General features: G+C 32.4%; 2 protein-coding genes across 2 annotated transcripts; one reads left to right on the top strand and one right to left on the bottom strand.

The window, feature by feature from the left end:
• Positions 1-5,473: 5,473 nt before the first annotated feature.
• On the bottom strand, positions 5,474-7,314 carry LOC118028188 (frataxin, mitochondrial). Its single transcript, XM_035031727.2, has 5 exons — positions 6,991-7,314; positions 6,793-6,865; positions 6,655-6,702; positions 6,465-6,559; positions 5,474-5,773 (listed from the first exon to the last, which is right to left on the bottom strand). The coding sequence occupies exons 1-5, from the start codon at positions 7,233-7,235 to the stop codon at positions 5,644-5,646; spliced, it is 591 nt and encodes a 196-aa protein (XP_034887618.1). The 5' UTR covers positions 7,236-7,314; the 3' UTR covers positions 5,474-5,643.
• Positions 7,315-10,636: 3,322 nt separating this feature from the next.
• Positions 10,637-12,747, top strand: LOC118028195 (phenolic glucoside malonyltransferase 1). The gene is made up of 2 exons (XM_035031734.2): positions 10,637-12,050; positions 12,509-12,747. Exons 1-2 carry the CDS (start codon positions 10,637-10,639, stop codon positions 12,745-12,747), a joined length of 1,653 nt encoding a protein of 550 aa, XP_034887625.2.
• The last annotated feature ends 4,587 nt before the right edge of the window (positions 12,748-17,334 follow it).

The raw sequence follows: 17,334 nt of genomic DNA, 5'->3' as shown, positions 1-17,334 counted from the left end.
TCTTTCAGTCCCTGTATTTTATGAAAGTAATCAATTAATTCTTCATCTATTTTATTTTTATTTAAAGAAGTAGATACGATGAGGGGAAAAAAGTATTTTCAAAACAAAATACTGTTAAATTAACTATAGTCAATGCTTGTTAAGGGACCATTTAATTATTTTCGATAACATAAAAAAATAGTTTAATAAAGTTATAATTAACTATTGATCATAGGATTCTGCTGACCGTGATCCCATGACCTTTGATAATGACCATATAATTTCCTTTTTATTTAAATGTTTGTGGTTTTTTTTTTTTATATAATATAGTAAAATGCAATTTAATTTATGTATCCATCCACCTTGAGTGATAGAGGATCATTTTGGCATCACTCCTCAAATTGGCCCTTCAATTTTATTAATTACTTAATAAATAAATAAAAATGTCCTTTGCCCCTCACTCTTTATGTTAATAATAATAATTAAGTGCAATTGTGGCTAAGATCCATTCCTCATTGGCTTTTTCTCAGATTAGTGGTTTGCATGGCCAAAATCAATAATTCTTGTTTCTTTACGTTAATTAAAACTTACTAAATGTTTGTTTTTGCGTTATGATTTGTTTTTTATAGTGCTTATCAAATTTATTTTCACCTCAAAAGATATTAAATTGATGTTTTTATGTTTTTTTAAAATAATTTTAATATACTGATATAAAAAATATAAAAAAATATATTATTTTAATTAAAAATTATTTTTAAAAAACATATACATCGTAATAACAAATAACACTAAGTATGGTGGTCTCACACCATTCTTTTTCACTCCAAGTCTAATAATTATAGCACTTGATCTTACAAAGCTGGATTTAGACTCATACTTGCTTAATTAAAATCATGTGCTAGACATTATGGTCCAATCATGCTTTTTAAAAATTTTAATTTTATTATTATTATTTTGATTTGCTAATATATATATATATAAATATTATTTTAATATATTTTTAAAACAAAAACATCTTGAAAGGCAATTCCCACCTAGCTTCCGAAGGCTTTAAAGCAAACATAACATGCGGCTAAAACACTTATACTGCGAAGAGAGAAGGACAAAGAGGCAAGCAAAGATTCGACACTGCAACTTCCTAATCCTATCTTCACTTGCTTGTGACAAAGCACTTCTACTATCTGTAGCTATCATGTTAAGTTCCATTCCCTCTAAAGATGGGCTAAGCTAATATATAGTTTCAATAAATTGTGTTTTCAATGCAGCAAAAATCCAAATATGTATGTACATTGGAGGATCATAGCTATTATTAAACTTGATCTCGGATTAATACAATGACTTTTAAAATTAAAACCTAAATCTTAACACAAGCTAAGCTTTAGTTTTTTGGGTTTGTAACCCAGTTAAAAAAATTAATAATGTAATTGAAGAAAATATTTGGAAAAATAGGGCAAATATCAATTGCGACTCGAGTTATAAAAAACATGTCCGGCTTGTTAAACTGTGTTATTTTCTTAAATATTTTCTACGGCAGGTTTACCACAGTTGTTTCAATTCACTTTCTAATTTTTTTTAATAAAATTGCTTTCATCGATCTATAAACTCGAACTTGGAGCATTTCGAACCCAAATCAAATCTGGATGAACCACTGCATGAAAACCAGAGTGTACCTGCCAGGGGAGAAACAAGAAATCAGTGCCAAGATAACTGAATTTTCAGGGCCATGAACATCCTGATAATGCAAGTGGCTTCAAGGGAAACAAAGAGAAAAATGCAGGTGAGCTTGCTAGTGCAAAAGCATATTAGATTAAGATGAGTGTTAAGCTTACAAACATAAACAGTCTGCATTAAAAGCCTATCCAAAAAGAAAAGAAATGTCACGAACTTTGTTTTCTTTTTTTCTTTTTTGGTACCAAGAGGGAAGTAGCAAGCAGAAAGGATAATGGTGACGACAACTGTTTCAGTCATCCTAATTTTACAGTAGTACTGTGCAAACCCTAGGATATTCAACTTTCTAAGCAGAACTATAGAGAGATGATGAGAATGTCTCTCCGTCAAAATGCAGAGAAGGTGTATTAGAAAGCAATGCCATAAGAGTGCACCACAGCTAAATGTGGCTTGCTGCTCAGGTATATCCATGCAAGCAGCTTAAATTTCAAAACCTGTTATAGAGGTAGCAAGATCGGCATTGGCCTGAGGCAAGCAACCAATCCAGAAGGAAAACTTGGGAGATATGAAGATAATAAGATATCAAATCCCAGAGATTGAAGAACAAAACAAACTGATATGTTTGGAGAAAGGCACAGTTTTGAACAGCAAGGCAGTCGTCATTTACTTCTACACTACTAGTTTCCTTGCAGAGAAAACCAACCACCCTCGGAAATTGGCACAATGTTCAAAATGATCCTCAAGTGAATCAAATGTTTATCAACCAACCATGTATAAGCAATTTATCTGATATTTAGGTCTAATCAATGTTCTTTTACCATTCAATTTATCTGATATTAAGCTCTAATCAAATTTACAAAAACCTACCACGATTTCTCTTGTTTCTCAGCATGTAATCAGATTTTCTAAAACCTAGATTCACGTTTGTACAACCGAAAGTATGTTTACGTAGCTTCAAAGAAAGAAATCAGGTAAATATCAATGCAAGTGCCAGAAAGAGTCAATTGAACAAGGCAAACTCAAACACATTTGAAAGCAATCACACATCATGCCACAAGAAACGCAACATTTGAATCACATTAGCATGGTCAAATAGACAAGATAACAACCAAAACATCAAGCCTAACACAACCATACCTCACTGGAGAAAGTGACCAAAGCTTCCTATGTGTGGTCTGCATATTCAAAACACAAGTCTCTCAATCTCCTGAGCTTTCGAGTCAAAATCTCATTCGACAAAAATTCCGTACACCAGAAACTGTCTGACAACAAATCTCTATTCAAAGGGAACCTTAAACACTAATCAACAAAATAAAACTCTCCCCGTGTCAATATCAAACCCATCAATTTGAACACTAGCATCATAAATTTTTTTTTTTTTAAAATGAAATATAGCCAGGCCAGGTAATTCTTGTGTTTGTTTTTTCTTTTCCAACCACTAGTCACTCTGTTTCAGTTTTACTCGTTATAATCTCAGATCATGTAATATATAAACTAAAACAAAGCTTATAGCATGTAAATTCATTATATTTCTACTTGCTTGAAGATTCATAATTCAACTGACAAAGAACGCTTGAAACATTGATCAACAAGTTTTACAACTAAAACCCATTTCTTTTCCTTTTTTTTTTTAGCAACAAAGATGTTGGCACACATACAAATCTCTTTTCTCAATCTTAGAGACGAGCCTGCATTTCAACAACTATAAACATTCCCCTCCTTATTTGCAGTTGTTAAGATGCAGTAATATATTTCTAAAATTGAGAAAAGAAATAAGTCTATGAATCCACAGCCCTTTCAGGACACAAATAAGCGCATTTTTCAAAAGATAGGGAAGCAAACGGTTAGATGTAAAACTTGGTGATTGATGTTCCGGCTTATGGTTGAATCATGAACCCATTTGTTTCCATCACTTGAATTATAATTTATCTAACAGATAAAATTTAAATTTGAAATCTACACTATATGAGCTATCTTTTGGTGTGTGCATATCTTGCATGGGCTTGATTAGAGTACAACAAGTCATACTGCAATAAAGTGGCTATTACTGTAGTCATAACAAAAACCAATTTTGAGGTTCATTTCACTAGCCACAGAATGCTGCTATGAATAATTCTTAATTTTTAACAATCTATGTAGGTACTGAAGCCCTTGAGCAATTCTTTCAATAATGCATATGTGATCATGTTCAGGAGAGAATTTCTGAAATGTTCCAAAGCTAGAAGCTAATGCAAGAATGACGTTGAACTAAGAAAGTAATGGTGAACGTAAAGAGGATGGAACTTAACTTCCTAGTATACAGGTCCATACCCTCCCTGTCAAGGCTTGTTTTCTGCTGAGAATTTGTCAGATAGAGCTGGTGTTCACTTTTATCAATCACCCATCTCGTTATGGAAAAACGACACTAATACTTTGTGGGAAAAATGTAGCAATTTCTAAGAATAAAAATGAATATGTAAGAATCCCATGCTATCATTACCAAAGTCCAGGAAGTGATTCAAATGAAATTTAACGAAATCACAAGGGAGCCATCTAAATACTGCTTAGGCAACTTGGCATGCTTTAGTTGCATTATCAATGGCAGGCCACAGGTCAAGAAAAACAAAAGTTGTGGTTTCTATATCAGACTAGTAACTGAAAAGGTTCTCTCTGTACCCTGACACTCATTTCTTCTGCTATAATTAGACTTAAGACTTTACTTTTCTCTTTCTGTCCAGAACTCACAGCACGAAATAAGATTTACCTTCGTGTCTGAGCTTTCTCTTGAACAGGCAGCAGGTCAATGACCTGATTGTTCATACTGCAACCACTGTAAGTTCTACCATAACAAATGCACATACTCTAAAAAAAATTTCCTGAAATTTACCACATTAATCATTGTTTTTACCACTCAAGTTTTGAAGCTCAGATGCAGCATGTTGATGTAATCTGTTCCAGCAGCACCACCTCCTAACACCGACTGATGTAAATTCACGAGAGCATCTTTCCGTACAAACCACCCACTGGTGATGAACGTGCTGTTCATGAGCAAATTTCTCATGCGATCCAGTTAGCATCTTGCAGCACTTGTTTCCTAGTATGCTTTTGAATTTGCAAAGAATGTAAGACTTGACATTTTTAACCACCGACCTTCCTGTGCATAACCTTCCTTATTCGCACACTGCAATGATCTTCTAACAGAAGCTCTCGAGCAATCATTTAGTGCAAGAAGGCATGTGACCTTGGGAGCACTAACAAAGGTTCAGTGAAGTCTCATGAAGACACAGCAAGGCCCTCAAAGAGTATAAATACCATCTTGGTCTCTCATTTTTACCAAAACACATCCAAAATCCAGATCACTAGGCCACAATGCTAGTTGCTCGTCCTGTCCTGGGATATTTATCACCAGTCTTGAAATTATAAAACTATTGTATACAGAGTAAGTGAGATAGCTTCATTTTCATTCCACACAAAACTAAAATTAAATATATGAACATATTGTTGAATCTCATCTCACAAATCAAGCTAAAAGTAGTTCGTTCCAAACTCCAATGCTCCAATACCTATACGGCTCATTCCATTCTATGAATGAATGCCTCCATATAAGTGCATCACATTTGAGAATATGCCTGCTCCATCTGCTGAGTTTCCATGAAATAAGAATCCATAGTATAGCTTAGTTGCCATGCTACGAGAAATTCCTATTTGGACCAGCACACGCCATTCAAAAACTACCAATCTTTAGGAATGCATGCCTAAACAGGATAAGAAGTCAAAAAACTTATTGTCTGACAAGAGAGAATTTCCAATTTCTTATTTCGGATGAGAATTATAGGACCAATAAAAATGTTGGAAGGAAACTCTGGTTTACTAGGGTTTTTTTCTCCCTACATTAAACTGAAAAAGGAACAATACAGTAATGATTTAGAAAAGAAATCAAAGCACAAAAACAGTACATATAAATTTCCAGGAAAAGAAATTCTGCAATGCATCTTATAATTCAATTAGCAACGTTTCTTAAGCAAGTTTGATAGGTTCACCAAACAGTTGCCCCATTTCACTTTCCAAGACATTTAACAAATTTGCTTTCGTCCGTCTATACACCCAAGCTTGAGCACTTTGATCCCAATCAAACCTTGATGGACCACTGCAAGAAAACCAGGTCGTAACAGTCAGATCACAAACAAGAAAAACAGGGTGGAAAAAAAAAACTAAATTTGGCAGCGCGAATATCTGATAATGCCATTGACTTAAATAGATAACATAGAAAAAAGTTAAAGAGAGACAAGCATTAATGCAAAAACATTCTAGCTCAAGATAATTGTTCAATAAAGTACACTACTAAACAAAACTTTCAGCATCGAAAGCTCATCCTTAAAAAAAGAAAGGGACACGAATTTTATACACTTTCTTTGGTTCTGAAAGTGAATCAGCATGAAAAAGGATTACAATGATAGCATGGAGTTCTTTTGTTGTGGTTTTAATAGCACATTACTTGCTTCCAAACCTACTAATATATACAACTTAACCAACAATGTTCTCTATTTCAACTTAGATCCAGATTCATTGGAACATCCAACAATTCTTTCGCAAGTCCTAACCAACTTCCTCCAACCTAATTTCACAGTCATTTGACCGCCCACAATTATAGTAACATGTTCAATTTCACTCCAAAAATCAAAAGAAAGAAACAAACGAGAGAACATCAGCACAATAATCCCCTTCAACCGAAGGACATCAATCATTTACACAACATCACATGGTACTTAAAACACAATCCTAATCAAACATATAAAAATGTACGAACTGAACTAGCTAGCAATAAGAAAATTCCACACCTCACAGGGGAAGATAGCCAAAGTTGCCGATTCGGGGTTTGTTTATTCAACACATAAGTCCCTAAATCTCCAAGCTTTAGAGTCAAAACCTCATTCTACCAAAAACCACATAAAAAACTTCATTAACAACAAAACTCAAATCAAAACAGAACCTCGAAACAATAACGACCAAAGAAAAAAAACAACTCACCCCATAATCGATATCAAAGCCATCAATTTGAACACTATCACCATATTCCTGTCCAAAAACCAAAAACTCATTATTAAAAAAAAACAACAAAAGCTTCAAACTCCATTAATTTGAAAGCCGGGAAAGTTAAAAATTAACCTCAAATTTCTCTTGAAGGTCATGAATAGTTGAATCAGCTAGAGAGTGAAATTCATCCTCCTGTAAAAGCGAACTGTATCCCACTTCAATCAGTTAAAAAAACCATAAAAAAGCCACCTTTAACCAAACCAAAAAAGACCCAGATAACGAAATCCGACATTAGGTTCCCCTTAACCGGACTTGCAACGAAAAACCTACCGGTAATCAATGGCAGCAGGACCTTCAGTGTCGGTTGAGTTGAGATTTAACAAGGGAGAAGAGTAGAAGGTTCTTGAAAGAGGAGGAGAATGACTGCTTGAATGGTGGTTGATAGCTCTTGAGGATTTTATAAGAAGAGAACGTGACCTGACCAAGAACGAACAAGGAGATGAAGATGGAGAAAGAAAGCAGTGCTTTAGAAGTGTGGAGAGCCTTCTGACAGAAAGTTGCAGCTCTGAAGCCATTGATGTTTTGCTAAAACCTGGTACTTCGGTTTTCTTAAGTTTGGATTAAATTTCTTATTGGGCTTGCATCCAATGGATTTGTGCAAGGGATGGACCAAAAGCATTGAAAATTATATAATTTTCGTATGATTGACAAACAATATTTTGTTACTTCTTGAAATAAAAAAAATGAAGATGATGAAAATTTATTTAGTTAAATAAATAAATATAAATATATGAAATAAATTTATTTTTTAATTTTAAAATTAATTTATATCCTTTTAAAATATAACATAAAGTACATGAAAGACAAATCTTCCATGTTCTAATTAGTGATAAAAATTAATCTCAAAATAAATGTGTTTTTTTAAGTGAATATTTTTTTATGCAATTGATTTCAAAATTTGAAGGAAAAAATTTGATCATATAGTTTTTTAAATTATTGAGATTATAAATTAACAATGACGACAAATATCATATTGTAAAATGAATTTTTTTTCCAATTAAGCTGGTTTTGAAGAGGTTGAAATGTTCAAGATTAATCACACTTAGTGAGACTTTCTTCCATGTAAAGATAAGGGAAGATTCATCACTATAGCCTAAGTTTACAACTAATATAGATGACAAAAATTAAATTTTAATCCACAGCCAAGGCAAAAGCTATTGAAACTTAAATTCTGATTGTATTGTTATTAAGATTGTTTTTTTAAAGTATATTTTGATTGAAAATATATCAAAATAATTTTTAAATTTATTTTTAATATCAACACATTAAAATAATATAAAATATTAAAAATATATTAATTTAAAATAAAAATAAATAAATTTTTCAAAAACATTTTAAAAATAAAAATAAAACGAGCTCTTAAACACAAAGTTGAGTTTAATTATGAATAATTGATTGTTTTTAGGATGCTGATTTTTTAATTATATTTATCTTTAGTATACCAAGTTTTGAATTATATTTATTTATATTAGATTAGTTAGACTAGTTGATTATGTTAAATTAATCTGGATTAACACAAAAAATATACTGAAATTTTCATTAATCTCTATATTCTAAAAATACATAATTTAATTTAAATACAAAATGATTATAAATAAGATAAATTAAAAATATTATTTTACTTTTAATAAATAAAACAAGATAAATATATATTTCTTAATGGAATAGATTATACGGGTGTAATTTTTCTATAAATATATTTATAAGTGTAAATTAATCAATAATTTTGGTAAATTCCAAATACTTGTGTGTATTTTGTTCAAGTATTAAAGCTTAGGTTAATTAGGAGAGAGAAAATGCAACAGCCTTTCTCTCTTTAACAGTCGAAAAACACAACAGTGTTTTTGACAGCAGTAGATGAGCACAGCAGCAACTCGATTACAGTAGCAGCAACAAAACCTCCAATCGCATCAGCGAAGCAGCAAGTTTTTTTTTTTTTTTTGTTTCCCAGCTCCCAACTCAGCAACACGCAACAGTAGCTGCAGCAGCAAACTTTTTTTTCAGCAGCAGACCAGATACAGTAGCAATGTTCTTCATGTAACAGCAGTTCCAAACCCTTGCAGCAGCTGCTCTAGTCTCTTTTCAAAGCAAACAGTAGCTTGTAGCAATTATATTTGTTCAGACCCTTCCTCGCGCAGCTTCCGTTCAAGCAGCAGTTTTTTCACGTTTTTTCTTTCTAGTGTTTCTCTTTTGTCTTTCCCACATATAATAACATAAATTTAGCTGCTTTTGAAAGTAAGAAAATTCAAACTTCAAGTGATGGGTATTGGTTGATAGTTGGTGGCTGCAAGTGGTGATTGGATGGTTGATAGTTGGTGGTTGGGTGATGGTAATTGATGACTGAAGGTGGTAATTGATGGTTGATACACCTTACGGCAGCACAGCTTCAGTTCTATCACAGCTTGAAGAAGCAACGTCTACACATGTTTTTTCTTGTGATCCATTGAAAAGCAGCATCGATCCTTCTCACTTGTAATCAACAGGCGTGGCGGCAATAGACCACCACCTAGTCAAACAAGCAGAAACTTGATTTACAGTAAGCAGCTACCTCATTAACCTTTCTGAAACAAGCAGCAGACTTTTCACTTATTGCTGACGAATAATATATATATTTTTTCAACAGCTCTGACCTTATTAATTTTTGCGAACTATCAACAGTTCAAACAAAATAAAATTCGTGGCTTCCCGTAATTTTGTTGTTGGTAGAAAAGATCACTGGATGTGTCTTTTAAATACTAAGAGAAGATAAAACATACTGTTTTTATTTCAAAATAACAAAAAGTTTACAAGCTCTCAAACTCACCAACTCTTTCTCTATTATATTTTCCACATACATTGCAATGCTTTTTTGATGTCTATTTATAGGCGTGAATGTTAGAACAAAAGGAAAAAACCAGAAAACATGTCGAATATATTCCACCAACTCATATTTCCATTTTTAGTAAAGTAGATGAGTTGTTCCACCTTGTTGCTTTAATGGAGTTGAACCACTCACATGATAACAGCTGGACCTTATTGAGTTTACAACAACATTTGTTTATATAACCGGATAATCCATGCTTTGATGGTCATTACAAGGAGCATGCTAATGGAGAATTTTGCTTAACAGCAGAAGAGTATTGACAACTCATTCCAACGAATAATTTAACCACTATTGGATCAACAGTAACGAATGAATAGAAATATAAATTGAAAAATTTTAAGCCAAGAAATTATCTTTTCTAATTAATTCAACCATCAATCTTAGAAACTATTATTTGTCGATATTTGAGATTTGATGAAACATAATTAATACACAGAACAGCTAGAGCAAAGAAAGATAAAATCAACTAGAGCAAATGTAATTCAAATTACTTAGGAGAATTAATAAAATCCATTAAAAACTTAATTAATTCTTGATTGACGTTAAAATTTAATACTCAATATTTATATATATATATAGAGAGAGAGGAGGGGAGTACAAGAGGAATAACGTCTCAATTAAAAACCCAACTATATATATATATCGATCAGTGCATGTGAACCAAGTGTTTGAGAACCTCACTGCCCTATGGATTTGAAAAATTGGTGTTTCACTCCAACGCAACTATCTGTATAAGATCATACACTTGTCCAGGGAGTGCATGCATGCACTTAAAAACATAGAATGGCAAGCAGACAATTGTTGACAGCATAACACTACACCAGTAGAGCTGTAGTGTCTCAACTCTCAATTATATCACGACGGTTGAAATATTTGTGTTTAACAATTATATATTCATGATAAGCACCTTTACCTTAATGTGTATTAATTACTTATTTTTTAAAAAAAAAAACACTAGCATGCAACATATATAGGCTAACTTCTATATATATATTAATATGCAAGTACAGCAAAGAAGCATATCCTTGAAACTTGTTGCCTATGTATCCCGATATGGAATCAGACAACATGGTTACTGTCCTTCAACACTGTCAAGTCTCTCCACCACCTGGTACCACCTCCGAGAAATCACTCCCTCCCACCTTTTTTGATCTTCGTATGGTTGACTCGTCAACCAAACATCTCTTCTTCTTCGAATGCACCAGTATCTCCAAGAACCATTTTCTCGAGTCCATCATTCCAAGCCTTAAACATTCATTGTCCCTCTCCCTCAAATACTACTACCCTTTTGCTGGAAACTTAATATTTCCTCCCAATTCTGGTAAGCCTGAAATTCGTTACTTAGAACGTGATTCTGCCTCATTAATCTTCGCAGAGTCGAGTAGTGATTTTATTCATCTCACTGGGAAACAGACACGAAATACGACAGAATTCCTATCCCTTCTCCCTCAACTTCCACCAGAGTCGATGTCACATGACACGCTAGTGGTTCCAATTTCTAGTTTTCAAGTAACACTCTTTCCAGATTCGGGCATTTGTGTGGGCTTCCACCTCCGCCATGCAATTGGTGATGGCAATTCAGTCGTCAAATCGTTCTTTAAAACTTGGGCTTCGATAACAAAAGCTGGAGGAGATGCAACATTTTTGAGTGGTGAATTCGTGCCATATTATGATAGGACTCGGTTCAGGGACCCTGAAGGGCTTGAGTTCGAGACCATTGTTTGGAATGATCTCGAGAAAATTACAAAGGAAGAATGGTCACGACCTCATCACCCGAAGCCTAACAATAAGGTTCGAGCAACATTTGTAATTAGTCATGCCACCGCTCAACAGCTCAAGAAACTAGTGCTAGGTCGATACCCCTTTCCGTCACATATATCAACTTTCACTGTTACATGTGGATATGTATGGTCTTGCTTGGCAAAGGCTAGAGCAGCATGTGGTAAAGATGATGATGAAATGGTACATTTTCTTACTGAGGTGGATTGGAGAACTCGACTGGACCCGCCTTTGCCTGCAACTTATTTTGGTAACTGTGTGTTGCCTTCCTTAGCTTGTGCTAAGACGGCACAATTGAAGGGAAGCGATGGTTTTGTGTTTGGAGCGAAAAGCATAGGAGATGCTATTCATAAGAGCCTGCATCACACAGGAGTATCTAAAACTATTAAGAATTTGGCGCGACAGCTGGCAGCAGCATCCAAAGGTTGGTTACTGGAAAGTTTTTCATCACCCAAGTTTAAGATGTACGATATTGATTTTGGGTGGGGAAGACTTAAAACGAATGAAGAACTTTCCATTGATGACTGTGAAGCAATTGCAGTAGGTGATGGCCAAAATGAGGGGGAGACTGAAATCATCGTATCAAATCCCAAGCCTATAATGGATGCTTTTGTATCCATTTTCAGCTTAGGACTTCAAACTCTAGACGAAAAAGTTAAGAAGCTTGGAGCAAACAACTTCATAAGGAGTACGATCTAAGGTTGGAAACTGAGAATTTGTTTAAATTTTTAATTCCACTGTCAATATATATATATATATATATAACCTGGTGCGATTCTAGCAATTAGGGGACATACTCCTTTTATAAACTATCAACTTCACATTATTGTGAAGTGATTCTAGTTTTTTTCCCTTGAAAAATAAACCTTTAAACACACACTGTCACCGGGTTAAAATCCATTAGGGTGTAGGCTAGCAAAGAGCATTGCTGAATCGTAACTATGAGGTGGCAGCTCGCGTGACAATAGTGAAAATCAACAGAGTGTGTGTGCAGCAACACACAACAACTAACACAGCAGTATATGGACGAGAGTTGAGACTTGGGCAAGGATTGTCCAAGGCTTGACGAAACAGTGCTGGGATGACACAATGGGGAATTCAGCAGCATTGATGAGATCGGCAGTGTTGATATATGGAATTCGGCAGCGTCGACAGAATCGGCAACAGAGGCTGACAATAACTTGGACAGCGGACGGTCCAAGGCATGCGAGGCAATTACACTGGCAGCATGTGTGCTGGTAGTGGGCAGTTGGCTTATGGGAGAACATGCCAATGCAGTTGCAGCAGTTCTGGGAGCAGTTATCGGCAGTTCAACAATTTCTTATATGGGGAAGAAAATGGCCAGAACATGGGATAATAAGAGCTCAAGCTATGCAGGAAGTTAGAGATAGTTTCTACTTGTAACTTCCATTAATTATCTTGTAAATATATAGGCTGTAAAATGTGTAGCATGCAGAACGGATTGGGCATAGCACACAAGAAGGACTTTGTGTAATCCTTTAGTTGAGTTAATGAAAAGGTTGAGACTTGTTCCTGTAATTTGTTGTGTAGTTTGTTCTTTTCATATTCATTAGTGTTATTCCACTTGCTTGTGACAATGAAAGAGTATGGGGATCTCTTGACTTTGTGGAACAAACTAGTCGTAGGCAAAACACGAGTGAATCAGTGAGGTAAATGTTGAGTCTAACAGGAGTACTAGACTGCCGTGCGAGGTCTGTTTTTGAGAGCGAAAAATTGACCTCATGACACACACTCTCTCATAGCTTTTCCACTCTCACACCACACAAATCCTAAAACTGTCTGGATTTTGATCACTCAATCACCTACTGTTCAGCTTCTATACTTTGATTGTTATATTTACATGTCTTTAACTTGTTTTCAAAGGTTCTGATATATAATCTTTTCTCTATTGTTCTGATGAGACTAAGCTGTATGTTTTAACCATGTATTTCGTGAAGCAAATAGCTCTACAGATAAGATAGCTACTGCCAATTTGTTTACAGATGTGGGCTGCCTCAAATCTGATTCAGTTTTTGCTTTTCCGGCTGTTTTTTACACTTGCTGGTTGCATCAATGCTTCTAATCTTGTTTATCTTTGTTTTAGTAATGCTATTATTAAACCCGACTTGCCCGCGATAAGTTAATTTAAAGCTTGCCATCTTTAAATCTAATTCGAGTTAAGTTTTAAATTAAATTAGATAAAAATTAATGTAGTTAAATTTTATTAATTTAATAAATTAATCTATGATCCTATTAATTTAATTAAAAACTCAATTTAATTTAATTTTTTAAAAATAAAGCAAAGTTGTTGTAACTTTAAAAAGAAAAAATCTTAAAATATATATTATCAATTTTAATTAATTTAAATTAACATATTTAACTCCTGACGCGGACCTCGTTTAAATTTTATTAATATTATTTAATTTGTTTACTATGGTTATATCAATGTTAGGGTTTTGTAAGAGCCTGGGACAGCCGGGGTTTTACTCGCTTATCTGGGCCCATAAAGTGCGCTTTCCGGAGGGTGGGGTTTCCTCAAATCCAAAAAAAAAAAAAAAAGTTTTGTTTCTTTCTCCTAAGCTGTTGTTTAATTTTATTTTTTCAACTGCAATATTTTTAATTTTAATTGATTTTTACACCCCCCCCTCCCGCGGGAAAATGTTATAGCCACAACAAGTAGCTACAGAAATGGATGATTTTATATAGAGAAAAAAAAATTATATTATTGTTTCAGTTTCGTCATCTGGGTTCTTGAATTTGAAGTCAAAAGTAATTAATTCTTGGTTTGTAACTCTATATTTGTTTTCTTTGTGGTTTAATTTGATAGATGAATTCTATGCACCTGATTGACGGCAAGTGATTTTCCGTCCAAAGCTCTTTGTCAATCAGTATTTCATTCTCTATAAAATCCACAAATTTTATCTTTTTAAACGTAGTTTTGAAACCTGATCTGGCCTTACCGGTCGATTTAGGATCCGATCGATCTGAGACTAGAACCAAGTTGAGTTGAAGAAAAAATAGAGAAAAAAAAACTCGATGTGACCCAGCTAATCTAGCGGGTTGACCCGGCGACCCGGATAAAAACCTGATTGTAGCTCGTTGATTTTTTTTTTTAACTAAAATGATATCATTTTGATTTAAAAAAAAATTAACCTGAACAACCTGATGATCTGATCAAAACTCGAAACCCAGATTTTAAACTGGACTGGATCTAAAAACTATAGACAGTCTAATTCCTTAAAGAAGAACCTCCATAATAAGAGCTTAGAGAAAAAACCAAGATATTTTAATAAGAAGATGGTTAATTAACAATATTTAAGGGATCAGCTTGTTAGTTTTTGAAAATAAAGGGTTGGGTTATAATTGGTCTTAAAAGCAAGGGACTAGACAATAATACACTCTAGAATCCAACTTCTAACGAACAATGTAATGTACAATGAACATTACAAGCAAATATATAACTTGGGGCATATTTGGAATATGATAGCAATTATTTTATAAATTGTTTTTTTATTAGAAAATATAATATTAAAATAATATTTTTTATTTTAAAAAAATTATTTTTAATATTATTATATTAAAATAATCTAAATATATTAAAAAAAATTAATTTTAAAAAAAATTAAATACAAATATAAATACAAGCTTAATCTCATTAGGTGGATGGAACGAGGAAGAACTTCAGGATTCCCAGATGAAGCCAAAAATGGTGCTTGAGGTGGAGTAGACCTACTGATGAACTCATTGGTCAGGACTTTCAAGGTTGTATTTAATTACTAATAGGTGTAGTTTAACTATTTATATTTTAAATTTATTTTGTAAAAGTTACTGATTTGAGTTAGTTTTATAGATTTTAGGATTACTAGAAAATTATATGGTTGTTAAATTTAGAACCCGTGAGATTAATCGAAATACATACAAGCTGATTCGGACATGTATCTTAATAATAATAAAAAAAATTATTTAATTATTGTTCTATGATAAAATAGAAACGTACTTAATTAAATTAACAATAAAATAATGTTATAAAATTCATTTATTTTTAAAATAACTTTGGAATAAATTTATAATTTTTAAAAACAAGTAATATCTGGAAACATATTATTATTATTATTATTATTATTATTATTTATCTTGGAATAAATATCTGAACGCAATTCAAAGCACCTATAACTTTAGATTTGATACTTCTTTTAATTCTTTTTTATCATCAAACCAGCTTTTTTTATTTTTTTTAATTGGAAATACTCTCTCAAGGATTGAGGAATGGTTACGTCGTCCCATCCACCACTGCTTTAGAATATTAAGGGTGGAATCCACATTACCTAGCTAGCTCAGTCACATGATTTGATTGGGTGATATATAAAGGAATGAAATAATTGATTGATTTTTCTGTTTCCCTTTTTTTTCACTTTTTTTTTCTTCTGTCTCATCTCCACTAGGCTATTTGTTTTTTTTTTTTTTTTTTAATATAGATATTATGACCAACTTGTATCTATCTCAATTAATTTTATAAACTCTGAAATTGATTATTATATATAAACTTTAAATAACTTTAAAATTTATAAAAACTTGAATTAATAACTTTTAAAAAATAAATATTACATCCTTCACGATTCCACATATTTTTTTATTAATAAGAGAGGTGGAAGCCTCCCTGGTTAATGTTTCTGTTTTGAAGATGATATTCTACAGGTTATTTGTGATGGATTTGCATTTTCCCTGCATGTATAGATAAAACACCAAACTATTTTAATAATCTTCTAAGATTATAGTTTATTTTTTTCCAATTGAAATATATGCCACTTCAGACCATAATTATAAAACCTAACTCGATAATTAAATTAAGGTAAGATCTAGGATAAGAGATTGTAGAGTCGGCCACCCAAAAAATATTTTAAATAATCAAAATAATATTATTTTTAATTTAAAAATTAATATTAAAAAATTAATTAATTAAGGGTTAGGTTTTGACCATATCAACCAAGTAAACAAGTTAATTCAAGCTTTTTGACAGGGTTGATTAGCTTTTTAGTACTATTTTCTTTATTTCAAACCAAAAAAAATAAAATAAAAAAGAGATAACTAGAATAGAAAAGACAAGATGAAACAAAGAAATTGATATTGAATTAAACTACAAAAATGAAGAAAAAAAAAGTTTTCCTTTTCTTCATATTTATCATCATCAAAGCAACGCTTTCTTCAAGTATCAACATACGTATATATTTATGTTCTTTTTAGAGGAATAGAAAATTGATCTCTTTGTCTTCGTAGCTGAACATGTTTCTTTCTAAGCTATCTTTGTTTATTATGTCCTATGATCGCAAGCAAGAAAAACACCAATGAAGGCTTTAAAGATTCAATATTGATACGCATATTGTTTTCTTCTCGTTGGAAAAGAAAATTAGAAAAAGTAAAAATAGTGATGCGCATGAAAAGCAAATCACATGACACTTGTGTGTTTGTGTTACATTTGAAACTATTTTAAAAATATATTTGGTATGAAAAATCATTAAATTTTTGCTTTTTAAGTATTTTTTTTTATAGTTTTGATGTGTTGATATTAAAAATAAAAAAAATATTATGGTTATAAATTTTACACACACACTAAAATATATATAGAATGATGGTTTTTTTATTATAGCCAAATATATTGTTTACTATGGATTGCTATGGTGAAGTTACCCATTTGCTATTGAATATATAAAAGAAGTTTTAATGTTGGAGGTGTTTTGGTCTTTTCTACTAGGCCATTGATCATTAAAAGATTGATCAAGGGTAATTTAGGTGTTTTTTTTTTTAATTTTTGTACACAAATAAAAATATTTTTTTTATCCTTGAAATCAACAAAATTTAAAGTTGTTGATCAAATTTTTTTGTTTTTTTACTTTTTATAAATTTTTAAAGAGTAAAAATATTCTAGAGATCAAAAAATCATTAGGTTGTTGAGCAAGGAGGGTTTTTTTTTTTTT

This window comes from Populus alba, chromosome 13 (genome assembly GCF_005239225.2).
Source record: "Populus alba chromosome 13, ASM523922v2, whole genome shotgun sequence".
NCBI lineage: Eukaryota > Viridiplantae > Streptophyta > Magnoliopsida > Malpighiales > Salicaceae > Populus > Populus alba.
The sequence above is the reverse complement of the archived record's forward strand: the minus strand, read 5'-3'. Positions and strand labels throughout refer to the sequence as shown.